This window comes from Elephantulus edwardii, unplaced genomic scaffold (assembly GCF_000299155.1).
Source record: "Elephantulus edwardii isolate Elephantulus edwardi_28Jun2011 unplaced genomic scaffold, EleEdw1.0 scaffold00027, whole genome shotgun sequence".
In the NCBI taxonomy this organism is placed as follows: Eukaryota; Metazoa; Chordata; class Mammalia; order Macroscelidea; family Macroscelididae; genus Elephantulus; species Elephantulus edwardii.
In genome coordinates this window covers 19,276,016-19,292,545 of record NW_006399777.1, presented here as the reverse complement: position 1 = coordinate 19,292,545, position 16,530 = coordinate 19,276,016, and the positions used below count along the sequence as shown (strand labels likewise).

General features: G+C 39.7%; 1 protein-coding gene across 1 annotated transcript in view; it reads right to left on the bottom strand.

Moving 5' to 3' along the window:
* SLC4A7 (solute carrier family 4, sodium bicarbonate cotransporter, member 7) overlaps positions 1-16,530 on the bottom strand; it is an 86,948-nt gene that overhangs the window by 12,125 nt on the left and 58,293 nt on the right. The window contains 6 exon segments of the mRNA XM_006903795.1: positions 2,575-2,748; positions 4,813-4,881; positions 7,709-7,960; positions 8,882-9,043; positions 11,716-11,829; positions 14,920-15,081. Coding sequence (XP_006903857.1) covers positions 2,575-2,748; positions 4,813-4,881; positions 7,709-7,960; positions 8,882-9,043; positions 11,716-11,829; positions 14,920-15,081 — 933 coding nt within the window.

The following is a 16,530-nucleotide window of genomic DNA, read 5'->3' as shown; positions in this document are numbered from 1 at the left end:
CTTTTGGAATCTTCTGTTCAGCTCTTTAGTATCTTGAATTCTTCCTTGTGCTTTGGCTTCTCTACGCTCCAGTGCAATCTTCAGAGTTAGTGGCAAGAAGCTGCACTGCAATCCCAGAGGTGCATGGTTCGAATCCACCAGATGCTCTGCCGGAAAAGGAGGGACAATCTCCTCCTGTACCAGTCTGATTTGATTTGACGGTACACAGACACACTTTTTCACATAGAGTTAAGTCAAATTTACTAGGTCACCTACTTAGCTTCTTGAGCTTTCTTCTCTAAGAAAAGTTAAAAAAGAGGAGGAAAAAAAGGAAATGAGTATTATTAACTTTTTCCTTAAAAAGAACCCAAATGATGTTGTTGTTGTTGTTAAGTGCTGTCGAATCGCAGGTGACTCATAGCAACCCTATGAAGTAAAGTCCTCGACGTTCCAAATAGATTTTGTAAATAATTATAAAGCAAGGAAAGCCTTACAAATGTCATCACAGATTAAATAAAAATTAACTGCTTTGACAATTTTGACATTACATACATTATATTCTGTTTTGTTATTCAGAGGGTCACTATGAATCTTACTCGACTCAGTGACTTCTGACATGTTCCATGTGTAAAGAAAAAAAATTCCCTTGCTAGTCATTACAATGTGTTCAAGGTGAGAAGGAATAGAGACAAAGAAGTAATTATAAACTTCAAGCTTCCTGAAAATGAGAATGCAGAGTCTTTTCCCTTGCCCAGTATGTGAAAGTACACACACAGATTTTACATGAAGGAATGCTAAATATTCAAAAGCACGGTAAAAACTGCAGAAGTCAGAACCTGTATCAGACAGGACTCTTTCCAAGAGGAAAGCATAAATGTTTTTGATTACAACAGTGATGAGTCCTGGTAGCACAGTGGGTAACAGGTCAGGCTGTAAACTGTGAGGCTGGGAGTTTGAATCCACTAGACACGAGATGCGAGAGAGAGGAAGAGTCTCTTTTCATGAAGATGTGCCACCATTGAAACTGATGGCGGGTCACTATGTGCTGGATTCTACAGCAATGATTCTGAGGTGTTTTATAAAATAAGAAGTGATAGGAAAGTGATAAGACTGCAAAGGTGAAGAATACGCAAGTCGTGGAAAATCATCTCTGTCTCAAGCAGTCCCAGCTCTGGCCTGTGTCACTGCACACAGGAACTCTTGTCTGACTTGGGGAGTTCTGTTGGCGTCTCCACCAGGAGATGCACTGTTAACTCAAAGCTGGAACCTCTCTGGCTGTTCAAATCCACTACCAGCTCCATGGCATAAAGGCAGACATTCTCCTCCACTGCAGCTGACAGCCCAGGAAAGGCAGTGGTGGGTCCCTCAGAGTAGGAACTCACTTGACCCGCAGTGAGTTAAGCCCAGGTCTTAATGCTTCTGTATCTTTTTCTCTCCTTTTCTCCTCTACTCAGGCTTAGGATGAGTTAATTAATCACTACTCTGGACATGTAAACCTTACAGTTGCTTTTAATTTAAAATCATAAATAAAAACCTAGAAGTTGTAGCTTTTCCATGGATATAAATTCAGTTGCAAGTCCTAGACTTTATTGCAAATTTTTCTTTCTCTAGATGACAGGAGAATTGATGCCTTTGAGCTGTGGTGCTGGAGAGTACTAAATATTCCCTGGGCTGCTAGGAGAACAGACAGGTTCTTTCTAGAGAGGATGAGATCGGGCTGCTCCTTGAAGGCAAGGATCCTGAAGCTTCGTCTGACATACTATGGGCATGTTGCAAGGATGGACCAATCATACTTGGGAAGGTGGAGGTACAGCCCAAAAGAGGAAGACCCTGGACGAGATGGACTGACTCAGTGACTTGGTAATGGGGATAGGTGTGTCAGAGACAATAAAGTTGGCACAGGACAGAGCAGGGTTCAGAGCTGTTGTACATAGAGGGCCACTATGAGTCCCAAGCAACTTGATGCATATACCAACAGCAGCCTTTCCAATAGTTTTTAAAGCGGTTTTCCATTAAGAAGTTATTTAGACCAGTGTTTAATTCCTAAATACTTAAAAATTACATGAGTGAATTCTTCATTTATTTGTGATTATGACCTGAATAACAGGCATTGATTTTTATGTTCCTCTGTGGCACCTACATAGAGTTTAGAAAAGAATGAATCTTCTCTATTTGTGATATGCAATATTCAATGACTACATAACTAATCATATACACAGATTGTCTCGTTAAATCATGCACAGGCTTAACTTTTCTTACGCCGAGCACCGTCCAAAGAATCACACTGTTCACATTGCTTGCTACTTACATTTGACTACCATATTTGTTCCCTTGGCTTCCCACACCCTGAGCGGTTTAAAAATGCAGAAGAGATTTGCTGAAATCAAGGACTCTAAAAAACATGTAGAAATTTCAGGTGGGAAAACTTCTGGCTTATTGCTCGAGAAGTGGTTTCAAGTTGCTAAGTTTGCTAAGTTTCTCAGGTGCTTAAAAATGGCTTAAATCTGATTTCGAAGTCAATTTTTAAAATGAATCTCAAAACACACAAAGTAACATCGCTTAATAACATCTCAGGGAACAAACACAACCACTCACCATCATGGGAAAAACGACGGCCGCGGACGAGGCTTTAATCACCCAGAGTAGAACCAGACAGGTGAGCTGAATGACTGTGAAAATGTGGACCTTCCAGAGAGGTACGTAGCGCAGATAGATCAGGTCGGGCTGATGTTTAGCAGGCATGCCGAACAACTTAATGCGGTCAAAAAACTGCACACAGGAGAGGAGAGCAAGAAAAGAGTATTCAATGCATATACTCTCTTTGCTGTTTAGGGAAAGTAGGGCAGGGTTCCGAGCTGCTGTACACAGGGTCACTAAGGGCCACAGGAGACTCGACGGCACACAAACACCACCATCATATGCATACGCATGTTGCAAGGAGGGGCCAGTCCTTGGAGAGGGACATCATGCTTGGGAGGGTGGAGGGAAGGCACAGGAGAGGAAGGCCCTCTATGAGATGGATTGATTCTGTGACTGGGGTAATGGGGGCAGGTGTGTCAGAGACAGTAAGGTTAGCCCAGGAAAGAGCAGGGTTTAGGGCTGCTCTACATAGGGTCACTATGAGGTGCAGGTGATTCCACGGCACATAATAGCAACAACAATCATATGCCACCTTACAATTTTGTGTTCTTAAACTATTATTTCCTTGATATGTTTTCATCGTACAGGAGACTATTTCAGCACAGAAAAATGTATGGACACAAGGAAGGAAAATCTAATTAAATCAATCAAAATTAAGCCAATTAGTGCAAAATAAAATTGAAACAATAATGTATTAACCTTGGGTATTCTAATAATCAGATTACTCTATATCAGACTCAAACATACTTTGGACATGTTGCAAGGAGGGACCAGTCCTTGGAGAGGGACATCATGCTTGGGAGGGTGGAGGGACAATGCAGGAGGGGAAGACCCTCAATGATAGGGATTGATTCAGTGACTGGGGTAATAAGGGTGGGTGTGTCAGAGACAATGCGATTGGCACAGGATAGGGCAGTGTTTAGAGCTGTTGTACATAGGGTCGCTATGAGTTACAGACGACTCGACAGCACGTAACAACAATAAAAAAAATACAAAATTTTGAACAACTTCTCGACTTTTTTTTTCTAAGTCAAATATCCCAAATTCTAGAAGGATAACAGTTCTTTGTTCACTGACAGTAAAACTATGACTAAAATATGTACTTTTTGCTTGTTTAGTTTTAATTTTAATTACAATTTTAGTTTTCAATTCTACATTTCTAAACTGAGAGTAACACCAGGTCCACTTACCTCATAAAAACGTAAAAATCAAGTGAAATTCTGCCTCACCAGTAGCACTGCCGCTAAGAAGTCTTACCAGCCACTCATTAGCTGACCACGTCAGACAACAGGCTTTTCATAACAGGAAGTGTTCCCTTATAAAAATATGGTAAGTAGGCTGTATGATCTAAACACTTCACACTAAAACTGGAGAAGTGCTAATCTTACTGGGCTATATGTGGTTGTATTCCAGAAGTACTGTAAATAAGACCACACCCAGGAGCGAACTCATTGGGTTCTATCTCTGGCTTCATTGCTTAGTTAAACAAATCAGCTTCACTAGGTCTATTTCTCCATCTCCTGTTGTTATTGTTTGGTGCGACTCAATCAGAAGTGACTCAGAGCTGACCCTCTACTGGGTTCTGGGGGGCTATAAACTGCACAGGAGGAGACTGCATCCTCCCATGGAGCTGGGGGTGGATTTGAACTGCCTCCCTTGGGTTTCACAGTCTCTTTTAACACTAAGCTCCCAAAACTCTACCTCCTACTTCACAAAATGAAGATAACTTCTGCCATGCTGTTTCCTGAGGCTGTTTTGAGGATATAAAAATCCAATTTATGTGCTAGGCTTTACAAACTCTACGTATTGTAGCAATGGCAATAATACTATGCTAATGAAAAAACTATTATTTGGGGGGTTTTGTTTGTGTTTTTTTGTTTTTGTTTTTTATTTCAAAGCACTGAGACTGCTGTTCTACAGTATAGAAATAGTACTTTTTCGGCCCTGATCCTCTTCCCTCTTATCAGGTTTTCATTGGCTTCAATTAAAAGCAGAAAATGACTATCAGTTCATAATTCCATGCTACCAAAAATGGCCATCTCCTGTCCATTTTGAATCTGAAATCACCAGTTAGAAAACTGACCTGCTCCTGATGTATCCAAAGGTCTTGAATAGATCTTTCCTATCATAAAAGCAGCCTTTGCAAATCTAAAATAGTCAAACATTTCACTAAAATGATTAAACAGTACTTGCCTGGATTCCTTTTAATGAAGACACGCCCATATAAAGGAAAACACCATAAAGAACAGGCATGGGAATAAACTGTAAATCAAAAAGATCAGAATTAGAATTTGCTAAAAGGAAAAAAAAAGAAAAAGAAAACAAGTCATTGCTGTGAAGTCAGAAGCGACTCCCAGCTGACCCTCCTGTGGGTTTCCAGAGGCTGCAAACCACACGGGAAGAGGCCACCCACCTTCTCCTCATGGAGTCGCTGGAGGATTCGAACTGTTAGAGAATTGCCACCTTTGGGGTAGCAGCTTAACCCCCTGGTGACTGGAACACCCCAATTTTTAAGAAGGGACATAAACAAAGGAAACTTGTTGGGTCCTGAGCCTTGACTGGACTGCTATTCTTCAAGTGGTATGAGCACAGAGAAATAAGGTCCATTTCTGCCTCCTTTTGGAGAAATCATACTGCTAAGTCACCACAGAATATTTACGTTATCAGAATAGTACTGATATATTCCTATGGTGGTATTGTTGTTAGTTAGGTGCTGTCGAGTCGTAGATGACTCATAGCGACCCTAAGAACGGAAGACCTGAGCACTGTTCATAGAGTTTCCATAGGCAAGGCATTTCGGAAGTGGATGCCGCTCCTGCTTCCAAATATTCTTATAGGCTTTGTATTTTTTTTAAACAATTTAATTTGAGAAAAAAGTTTGAAACGCCTAATTGTAATTATAGGCAGGGCATAAATGTTAGTAACCTTGACAACTAATAAAGCTAAAACAATAGGTGACTCTTAAGACTTTTGGGGGAACAATGGAAGTTAATTAAATATCATAAACTCTCCATGAAGTCAGAGGATCTTGAACTGTTTAGCTTAGGATCAGCCTCCTTACATTCTCAAAACGTTCTGAAAGCCCCTTCACAAACTTTTAAGTGTGTGTGTACAGAAATATATACAGCTGCACTGCAATCCCAAAGGCAGGCAGTTCAAGGCCACCAGCTTCTCTTAGGAAGAAAGATGGACAATCTCCTCCTGGGCGATTAACAGCCTCTGAAAACCTGCTGGAGGACCAGCTCTGACTTTACAGTACATAAGAAAAATATAACAAATATATTACATACAAATATATAAGTTTATTTTTTTCTTCTTCCCAGCAGAGCTACAGATCAGAGCTGACTTGTCTCAGAGGATTTCTGAAGCTGTCTCTTTGCAGATGAAGACTCTACTAGAGCAAGTAGTGATTTCCAACTGCTAACCTTTTTCCTTAGTACTAAGCCCTTAGCAACTGTGCACCAGAATTCTCTACAAACATATACACATGCATATCTACTTACATATTCAGAAATATATTTACACGCTTATAAATACATATTGATTTGGACCAGAATTGATTCAGCAACAGTAGATTTGGTTATACATACACACACACAGACACCCATAAAAATCAAGAGAAGAACATTACCCTCTTCAGGTTATCAACTCAGTAAAAATAACCTGTATCACAAGTTAACATACGTAACACTTCTGTTAGGAAAAGTAAAACATAAAGAAAATTTGTGAGAAAAATAGTACTGTTTTTACATTTTGATACGTTTCTTCAAATGGGGAATCTCCAAGAACTGGATTCTCAAATCCCCTTCCGCTCCTGATCTGTTGTTTTGGATGAAGCACAGGAGGCCAGGGGGCCTGGCCCAGCCAGCATGCTGTTTGGGCAGGAAAGGTTCTGGCACGTTCCTGACAGGACTGTCCAGGGTCCTCAGGGACGAATGGAGTACACTCTGAGAACCCCTGCCTTAGTTAAAAAACTCCGCTTTAAAAAGAATAAGCGGTTTGTTTGGTTGTTTTTGGTTTGTTTTCTGTTTTGTTTGTTTTTTAGTTAAAACAGAAAAGCAAACCTGTATTTTAAGCTAACACAGTAGCCAACGACCAGGGTAAAGAAAGTCATTAAAAAGAGTCTTATCTCAGAGAACTAGACTACAAGTGAGGGCAACTTTTCATTTTAGATCTTCCTTCATATTCTATTTACAATTTTCTGCTATATGCACTAAATGCTAAATTAAAACTATTTAATAACTTTAAAGGACAGGTTTCATCTACAGAAGCCACATCCAATAAATAGCCACAAAAAGAGTCCCTTTTGTTTGGTCTCCAGATACTTTGAACACAGCACTTAATTACACTCTGTTGACACTGTTCATTTAATTCTACTAGAAAGTCCAGTCCTCCAGAGGAGATAATAATGTATTTATGTCTTCTTGTACCAGGGCTTAGCAACAGAGTTAGTACCCAACAGATAATTTGTAAAAAAAGTCATAAAAGGAGGTCAAAGATTCTCAATGTTTATAAATTCCATTCTAAATACCTAAGCTACTTTGTTATAGTTCTTTTTCTAAATCAGTAAACTTTTTAGAACAGTTTACTGAAAATTCAGATGTGACTAAAGCTAATCCTAATTAATACTCTTAACAGAGTATATTTCTTATATCATTTATTGATAGCATTAGTTGTGCTTGCTGTTTCCCTAATGTAGGCTTACTGTTTTTTTTAATTCACTTAGTATATCAGGAGACTATATTAATTTAAATAGCAGTTATCGTTTTTCTGTTTTCAAATGTGACTCACCCACCTTTCAATATTACTTTTTCTACTATACCTATAAAATCTTCTGGGTTTATTTTCTTAAAGACCATAAATATTGATTCCTCCTGAAAACTATATACAGTCATTCATACCACTCTCTGAGGTTGTTTTAAAATAATTTCAAAATAATCACTTTACTAAAAAAAAATTCCCCAAGTGAATCGTGGAAAATAAACCTAGTTTTAGATATTTTGGTGATTGTAATGGTTCATACAACAAAGTATACAGACTTTATGATAAATTCTTTTTAAAACAAAACAGTTTGATTAAGGGACGTTACCTTTAGGACTGATGTCATGAACACGGAGAGGCCCATGAGAACAAAAATCACAAGGCCTGTAACTCGTTGTTCGCGGATTCCCAGAAACTTGGGCTGTTCTCCGGGAGCAGAACATTCAGATTCAACTTTCAAGCTGTTGACGTGACTTATGGATAACACGGTTGCAGCCACAAACCAGGGGAGGCCCATGACCGAGCAGACTCCCAGCATGACGCCAACCATGAGCAAATCAAGGTGGTAGCCAGCTCCCTTCTGCAAGGGAAATGGACACGAGCGTTTACAGGTCAACCTTAAAAGTCTCCAGGTTCAAATTCTACAGAATTAACAGAGGCAACAACAAGTGCTTCTCATCTCACGTAAGTCAACACTCTAGTCATCAAGAAAACACCTCAAATCCATCAAGAAGTCACAATGACAGAGGCTGTTTTTAAAAAGAAGTTACCTTCTTTGAAAAGCTGAATGTTGAAATTCCCTATAACCTACCTATTCCACTACTTGGGATACATCCCGAGAAAATTAGAACTCAGGCACAAAAGGAGATCTGTACAGCAATGTTCATAGCAGCATTACTCACCATCACAAGAACGTGGAAACAGCCCAAATGTCCAAGCACAATCGAATGGCTTGAGAAATTGTGGTTCATTCACACAATGGAATACTATGCAGCACGCAGGAGCAATGATTTTGTAAATCACTGCCTAACTTGGGAGGGATTGGAGAGCATGATGCTAAGTGAACTAACTCATCTCATAAGGACAAATACTGTCTCAGAGCATTATTGTAGAACTAGAAAGGTAACTAGTTAAATGTGTATAAGGATACAAGGTGGGGGGAGAATGGGTGCTGAGGGGTGAGGATGGGCAGCGGGTAATCAGAGGGTCACACAGTTTGATGGGTAGAGGGAGGGGGGTGAGTAAAGGAAATGGGAAAGATGTGGTGTGAAAAACAATGTATATAAGTTGTAAGTAAACCAATACTTAAAAAAACATGAAGTAAAAAAGAAATGGGGGAGGGATTGTATAACAATTAAAGAATTTCCCTTTTACTTTTCAAACAGAAGAGTACACTGGGGGGGAGGGGTGGGCAGGGAGAAAAGTGCAACAATGATTGAATGGAAATCCAAAGTCTCTGTAAACGTTCATTAAAATTAATTTATAAATAAAAGGAAATTACCTTCAGTTTATGTTCCTTTCTGTTTATGATTACGGCTGTAATTTGCTGATCCATAAAGATGAGGATGGTACACAACAGAGCTGGAATAGCAGCTATTAATAACGTCCACCACGGATTTTCTCCCAGTGGGCTTATGATCCAGCCTCTATCTGGGTGAGTAGGCTGTTGGGAAAAAATCAAAGAGCTTAAGAAAAAGTTTCGTTCTTTGATTGCACAAAACCCTTCCATCACTAAGTATTGTGACGAATCAGATTACAACTTGGGTTGCAGCCGAGAAATTATTTGCAAAGATCGTCACAGCAGATTTCCCTGCCATACAAGCATGACCCTCTTTGCAATGCAGCTCAGCCACTGCATCCATTCCAGACATGGCATCTATTTCCCTTCTCCTTGGATCTGGGATGAACCTACATGGTGAGGCAGGAGTGACACTGTGATTTCTGTACCTCAATCGCACGAAATTCCACAGCTTCTGCTCTAATCTTCTTAGAACCAGGAGGCTGTTCTATGCATGAGCTTCCTTGGGGAACGTGTTAACAGAGAAGAGAGGGGCAGTAGCCTATGTGCTTCGAGACTCATTCTCAAGGAACCTGCAACTTCTGTGTTAACGTCTGCTTCCGTTTGTGACATGAGGATGAAGTCATGCTGTCCCCATGGAACGACCAAATTACTTTGGACAGCACATCATTCCAACAGACCACATTACCACCCAGCTAAGAGCAGTCCCTGCTGGAATGGATTTCTGAGCAAATAAAGGATTACTGCTTTAAAGGCATTAAATATTGCGTTTTTTTTTGTGCAAGTACAGATAGTGAAGTAGGGTGTCATTTTAACATGCTCCTACATGTTTAATGCAGAAATAGAGCCAATCTTCCCAAAATTAAACTGCTTTAGAGATCCTGAAGACGGGTCATACACCCAATGACTCATATTATCCACCTTTTATATTATTTCTGGTTATTGAGAGTGTTCCAGTAGCTTACTGGTAAGGAATTTTACTGCCAACTCAAAAGTTCATGGTTCTAATCCAGTTGCTCCGTGGGAGAAAGATGGACAATCTCCTCCTGTGTCATCTACTGCCTCTGAAAACCCACTCACTGAAGGGTCAGCTATGGATAAGTTCTGGCTCAACGGTACACAACAACAAGAAGTAGTTATTGACATGGTAAAGTTCACACAGTAAATATATGTATTGGATTCTATTTCACCTATTCCATATACTTTGGAGATGGCAGCTTTAAAAATTAATGGTATTTTTTGAAAGGCTTTACAGACTAGCATTATCTTCATTACATTCCTTATTTCTGATTCCTTTTAACGCCTTTGATTTTCAAGAAACTGAAACAATTTGTTGACAAGCAGTGACAAGTTAAAAAGGAGTTTTTCCTTTCATCATACATGATAAAAGAAGGAAGAAAAGAAAACAGAGAGGTAAGTTAAAGGGTTAAGGGGGTGGACGGTACATATAGAACTATTCAAAAGGTACCATGTCATTCAGAAGAAGGAGTAGTCACTGGATGCTGTATTATACACGATTGCATTCTAGAGAACCACAGTTTTGTTTATTTTTAATTTAAGGCAAAGAACTCAAGCAGATGTTTAGAGTAAGTATTATTTATCTTGGGAAGAACATAACTGATACCCTCCTGGTTTTGGTTAAAAGCCGTGGGTGGGGGTTCCTTGCTACAATGTCAAGTCTGAAATGACTTCTTTACAAAGGAATACAAGTTTCATTTTCCCTGAACTGTAACCCAAGAATATCAGTACTGTGCACTGGATACGTTATTGCAATGGTGCCCTTCTCTTCATCACGTCTATTTTAATTCACATTTCCTGATGGATTCGCTCTGCGTTTTCTTACTCTTCACCTAAATGGGTTTCCGTGTCCTCTTCCCCACCCCCATCCATATACATATAATGTGAGAAGCATTTATACAGCATTTCCTTTCAATCTTCCAAGAGAGTCTACAACTTTTTTCCTTTCTTTGTGTTTTATACAATCATTCACAGACACTGTTTTATTTGTGGACATTTTCTTTTACACAATCATTTCTATACACCGTGTTTTGTGTAATTAATTCCTATTGGTCTATAGTTTTATCCCGTTTCATCAAGTCCTCCTTGCACCCTGCTTTTCCCCTCAAATCCCCCCCAAGTCTGACAACTAGGTTCTACTGTCCTTGCAATCTCTATTCCTTCTTCTGCATCTCTTCTCTTTCTTTCCCCTTTGGAGCAGTCACAGGTCTTGCTCCTAGTTGCTAACCGCCACAGTCGTATTGTCCTCCAGTCCCCGGTTATCTATCCCGCCCTTGTCCTGGTCCTTGGTGTTCAATGTCCACACTTCCTATTTCTGTTCTCGCCACCCTGCCCCACCTCAGTTATCTATCCATTTCCACAGCTGCCGTCTTCTATAGTATCTATCTTTTTGTGATGGAGGTCTTTCACTCAACGTGATGCCCTCGAGACTGTCCCATCCTGTGTCATATTTTACCAATACTTCGCTGTTCTTTTGTGATGCATAGTATTCCACTGTATGCATTTTTTTTGTTCAGTCTACATTCTTTTCTCTCTCTCTCTGTGTGTGTGTGTGTGTGTGTGTGTGTACCACCAAATCGGATCTGACTGGTACAAGAGGAGATTGTCCCTCCTTCTCCAGCAGAGCATCTAGGTGGATTTGAACCACACACCTCTGGGATTACAGTGTAGCTTCTTGCCACGAGGCCACCAGAGCTCTTTGTTCAGTCTACATATTTTTTTAAAAAAGAAAAACTTAGGAGAGCCTCTGAAGAGCTTGGTATCCCAAGCACCGAACAGCCCGATGTTTTAACCCTTACCTCAAATTTTTCAGGAACGTGAAGTTTAGGAGATGGAACTCCTACCAGGTAGTCAATGGCAACCATTATCACTATTGTGAGAAATACAGCAAAGTCACTGATTGTCGCTCGCACCTACGTTAAAGAGACGATGGTAAAGAGATTATGTTAAAAAGAAGGTGAGCTGGGGTGAAGGAGAGGGACAAAAACGTGCAACGTTTTCAACTTTCTTATAAACTTCTGTTAAAAATCACAATTAAAGGGGAGCTCTGGTGGCGTAGTGGCAAGGAACTGCAGCTACAATCCCAGAGGTGCACGGTTCGAATCCACCAGATGCTCTGCCGGGGAAGGAGGGACAATCTCCTCCTGTACCAGTCAGATCTGATTTGACGGTACACACACACACACACACACACACACACACACACACACACATCACAATTAAAATGAAAAAAAAAAAAAGATAAACCACGTTAATATAAACAGAAATACTAGATATCTTCAAGTTTCACAAATGTAATTATGCCACTATAAAGTTTTGTTTTTTTATTTTTAGTAGAATCTTTTTTCATTCAGAAAAAAAAAACCCAAAAACAAAAAGTTTCGAACCACACACAGGAGGGGTATGGGTAGGGGGCGGTATCTGTCCATCCAGTCCTGCCCCCTGCCCATATGGTTTTGGCAGCAATAAAGGATGTGGGGTAATGGCCCCAAAAAATAAAAATGGTGTATGTGTATGGGAAGGATAGGGGTGCAAAAGCAGTGGGGACTGGTGGGGTAAGGGGCAGACGAGATCAGTACTGGGCACGCCGCAGGTGAGAGGCCATTTCATAACATTTCTCACTATAAAGTTTTAATGGGCTTTTATGTCTGATTTTTTCCCTGTGTTTAACATAAACACAGAAATACTAGATATTTTAAAAAAATACATCTTTTCAATTTCACAAATAAGCCACTATACATTATTAATGGGGTTTTATATCTATTTTTTCCCCTTAAGGGAACCCATTTCACAGCTTAACTGACCGTATCTCACAGCACCATGCTTTTCCTCCTGAGAGCTCAGACATATATCATAAATCTTTCAATATTAATAATTCCTTATAAATAGTTGGCCATAAGCATTGTTATCAATATAATTGTATCTCCCCCAAAACAGGAGTTGTAAATCCTAATTTCTATGCTCCTGGTGGTAATTTCATTTGGGAACCGTCTCTGTGACGTTAGAGAGACAAGATTAATGCAAGGTATATTTTAAGTCAATCTCTTTCAAGAGATTATCACGTTTTCAAGATTATCAAGTTAACAAGAGAGGACCATGGATGAAGACAGATGTCAAATGATACAAAGGTTCACCCAAGAGCGTAAGTTTAGAAAACACAAAGGTGGTCCTTTCCTCCAGAGTCAATACAGAAATGCTGGAACTTACATCCTGAGACTGGACATCTACTCTTGCTAAACGGTGAGAAAATAATTTTCTGCTTATTGAAGCTACTCATTTGATGTATTTTAGGTATTGCAGCAAGAGATAACTAAGGCAAAACCTGGTACCAAGAAGCAGAGATGCTCCTCTAACAAACACCTACAACAGGGAAGCAGTTTTGTTACTGGGTGATCAGCAGCAGAGGCTGGAAGGGGGGTTCTGACAGCATAATCTTTAAGGAGTTGTGCTGTTAATCTCAAAGATGGCCCAGCTCTGGCAGTTCGAATCCACTAGCAGTTCCGTGGGAGAAAGAGGAGCTGTCTCCTCCCCTGCCAAAACCCCTGGAAGGTCAGCTTTGAGTTCATTCTGACTCAATGATAATGAGAAAGAGACACAGTGGGTAATAAGTGAAGACTGCACAGAAGAGACTGTTGGTAAAATTATGCACGTCAAAGGCAATTCTAGTGAGGGCTCATAACGAAATGAGGCTACCCACAGAGAGTATCTCTGTCGTCTTGGAGACTACATTCGGCACTGGGAACAGTACTGCTATTAGAAACTGAACGCTGTGGGTATTACATGCGTTTCTGGTGAGCTTGAAAAGATAACGACAAATATGTGATTGAATAATGCAGGAAGGGGGATGTAGAGGCAACGAATTCCTATGGATTACGTTCAAATGTTTGGTGGAAGGAATAACTTGCAAGTAAGTGGTGAACTTGGACACCTGCCAAACGATATTCCTATACATCTTCCAGGGTCGCGTGATTCCTCCTTGCCACATAACAGTAAAATCTGAGCAGAAACAAGGAGGATTTAAAAATGCAATGTGTCAAATGAAAGCGTAAAGATGTGGAAAACTATGTTATACAAAGACACAGACTGTCCAAAGTAGAGGTGTGAAGAAAAGGGCAGCCTGAGAGAGAGAGCTCAGTTGGCCTAGTGGACAGAAAGTGATACTACCATGCCAAAGTGGGTGATTTTAATCTCAGGCCTGGTTTTCACTGGTTTTGTTCAAACATTCTTCTACGTGGTATAGCACTGGTCTGTGTATTGCTGTACAGAGGTAACTCGTGGTTGCTGTGATGCTGAACACTGTGACACTGATGTGTCAAATGTGATAATGGTTTCACATGGTGGAACATGGTGTTTGGTGGAGCTCCCTGATTAAAACAAGCTTGGAAGTAGGAGTGGTATCCATTTCTAAAATAGCTTGTCTCTGAAAACTCTATGAATGTGGAGAAATGATGAAAGTTATACAAGTGTTCAGGTCTTTTGTTCATAGGGTCACAATGAGTCATCTTTGACTCAACGGCACCTAACAACAACAAAAACAACAGCAACAACAACAAAAAGATTACAAAGGTTCTTCTTGCATACTTAGGATACGGTGCTAGAAGAGGTTATTCCTTTGAAAGGGACATTATGCGTGAAAAGGAAGAGGGTCAGCAAAAGAGAGGAACACCCTCAATGAGATGGATTGACACAGCAAATGAAGCAATGGACTCAGGGGTTCAGAACCGATGAGGCTGACGCAGGATAGGACGGGCTTCACATCCGCTGTTCAAAGGGTCATTACGAGTCGTATTTGACTTGACAACACCTATTAACAACAAACTGTGAGAAAATAAACTAGCTTGTTACAGCCATCCATTTGTATCTCTGCTATAACAGCAGTAGAGAACAAAAATAAATATTAACCTTAAGGAATATATTAATATTTAAAGGAAGAAAAAAACATCCCTTTCATGAAAATATGAATATTAAGTAGAACTTTAAAAAAAAAAAGGCATCCCAATTACCTTAGTAGGGAAATAACGCTTGGTCTTAAATTGCTTGAGGAATGAAGACAGGAAAAACGTCGTGAAAAATAAGATGACACACCAGAAGAGCACATCTGGAACGTAGGGCCCGTGGTGACCACAAGCCGATCCCACAAATGTACCGTGAAGCTCTTTACATTCCTGCAAACACAGAACCCACAAGAAAAGAGGGTACACGGAGCTCGCAAATAGTAAACCAAGCAGCACGAAATGTCATTTACTCAAAGATGCAACTGACGGTAAGCGCCCCGTTATGCTTCATTTGGGAAAAATATGAACACACACCACAGCCAAGCCAACTACATCGTGCACAGCCAAGCCAACTACATCGTGGGAAGTCTGAGCAGAGAGATATTCTCATTTAAAAAAATATACATATAAATTGCATATTCAATGATGCGGCTGTGTGCACTGCTTTGTCCCAAGCTAATCGTCTCTTTAGTGAAAGAATCATGGTCCGTGTATTTGTTCTCAAGTGTTCCCTGCTACTGCTCCACAATTTTACTTTCTTTTCTTCCAAACAAATTCTCTAAATACAAAAATTAGCAGACATGGAATTCCACTGTGAGGTGAATTAAGAATTCAAATCAGTAATAAAATCAAACTCAAGCACTAATGGAAAAGAACAGACACATACAATGAGAACCGACAATGTATATACTATTACAAACGCCCATAATTCATTCAAGGCTGGGCATTAAAAACTGCAGAGGATGAGGTATTCTCAGTAACAAAATTCCTTATGAAACATAATCAAACACAACAAAATTCAATCACAGAACTGTATCATAGTTTTAGGAGAAAAATACTGAAAGAGAAACAAATTAACACTAAGTCCCACTAGAATATTTTTAAAAAATTATTTATATTCTAATAAGACTCATATTAACAAAATAAAAGTGTATAACATAAAATGGTTTTTAAGGTTCTCTATTTTCAACTTTTATGTCGATGGATAGACCTACAAACTGAGAACACAGGTCATAGGAAAGCCATAAATATGTAATTAAAAAACAATAAAAAATTAACATGGTCCTTTGGGTTTCAAGAAAACACTGAAATATCTAATATCTCGACATCTTGCCCATCAGTGTGAGAAGGGACTGGAGAGCATTATGCTGCGTGAACTAACTCAGTCCCAGAAGGACAAATACTGTATAAAACCATTATTGTAGAATGAGTATAAGGATCCAGGACGGGTGAGAGAGGCTGGAAGCAGAGGGATGTGGATGTGCAGGGGGAAGGGGGGACTAATCATGGGGTTATACAGTTTGATGGGGGCAGGGTGAAGGAAACAGAAAGAATTTTTTCTTAAAAACAATGTATTCGAATTTTGTAAATAAACTAGCAGAAAATCTTAAAAAAAGTAAATAAAAGCAACTCTCCTGTAATAAAGAAATAAAGTACGTTTTAAAAAATCACTTTCATTTGAACATCTCTATCAGCTATCTTTTATAATAAAAATAATTTTCAAAACTGTAATAGTGAAGCTTTGCAATCACTTGTTATGCATCAGAGAGTTGGACAATGACCAAGGAGGATAGAAGGAGAATTGATGCCTTTGAGCTGTGGTGCTGGAGAAGAGTATTG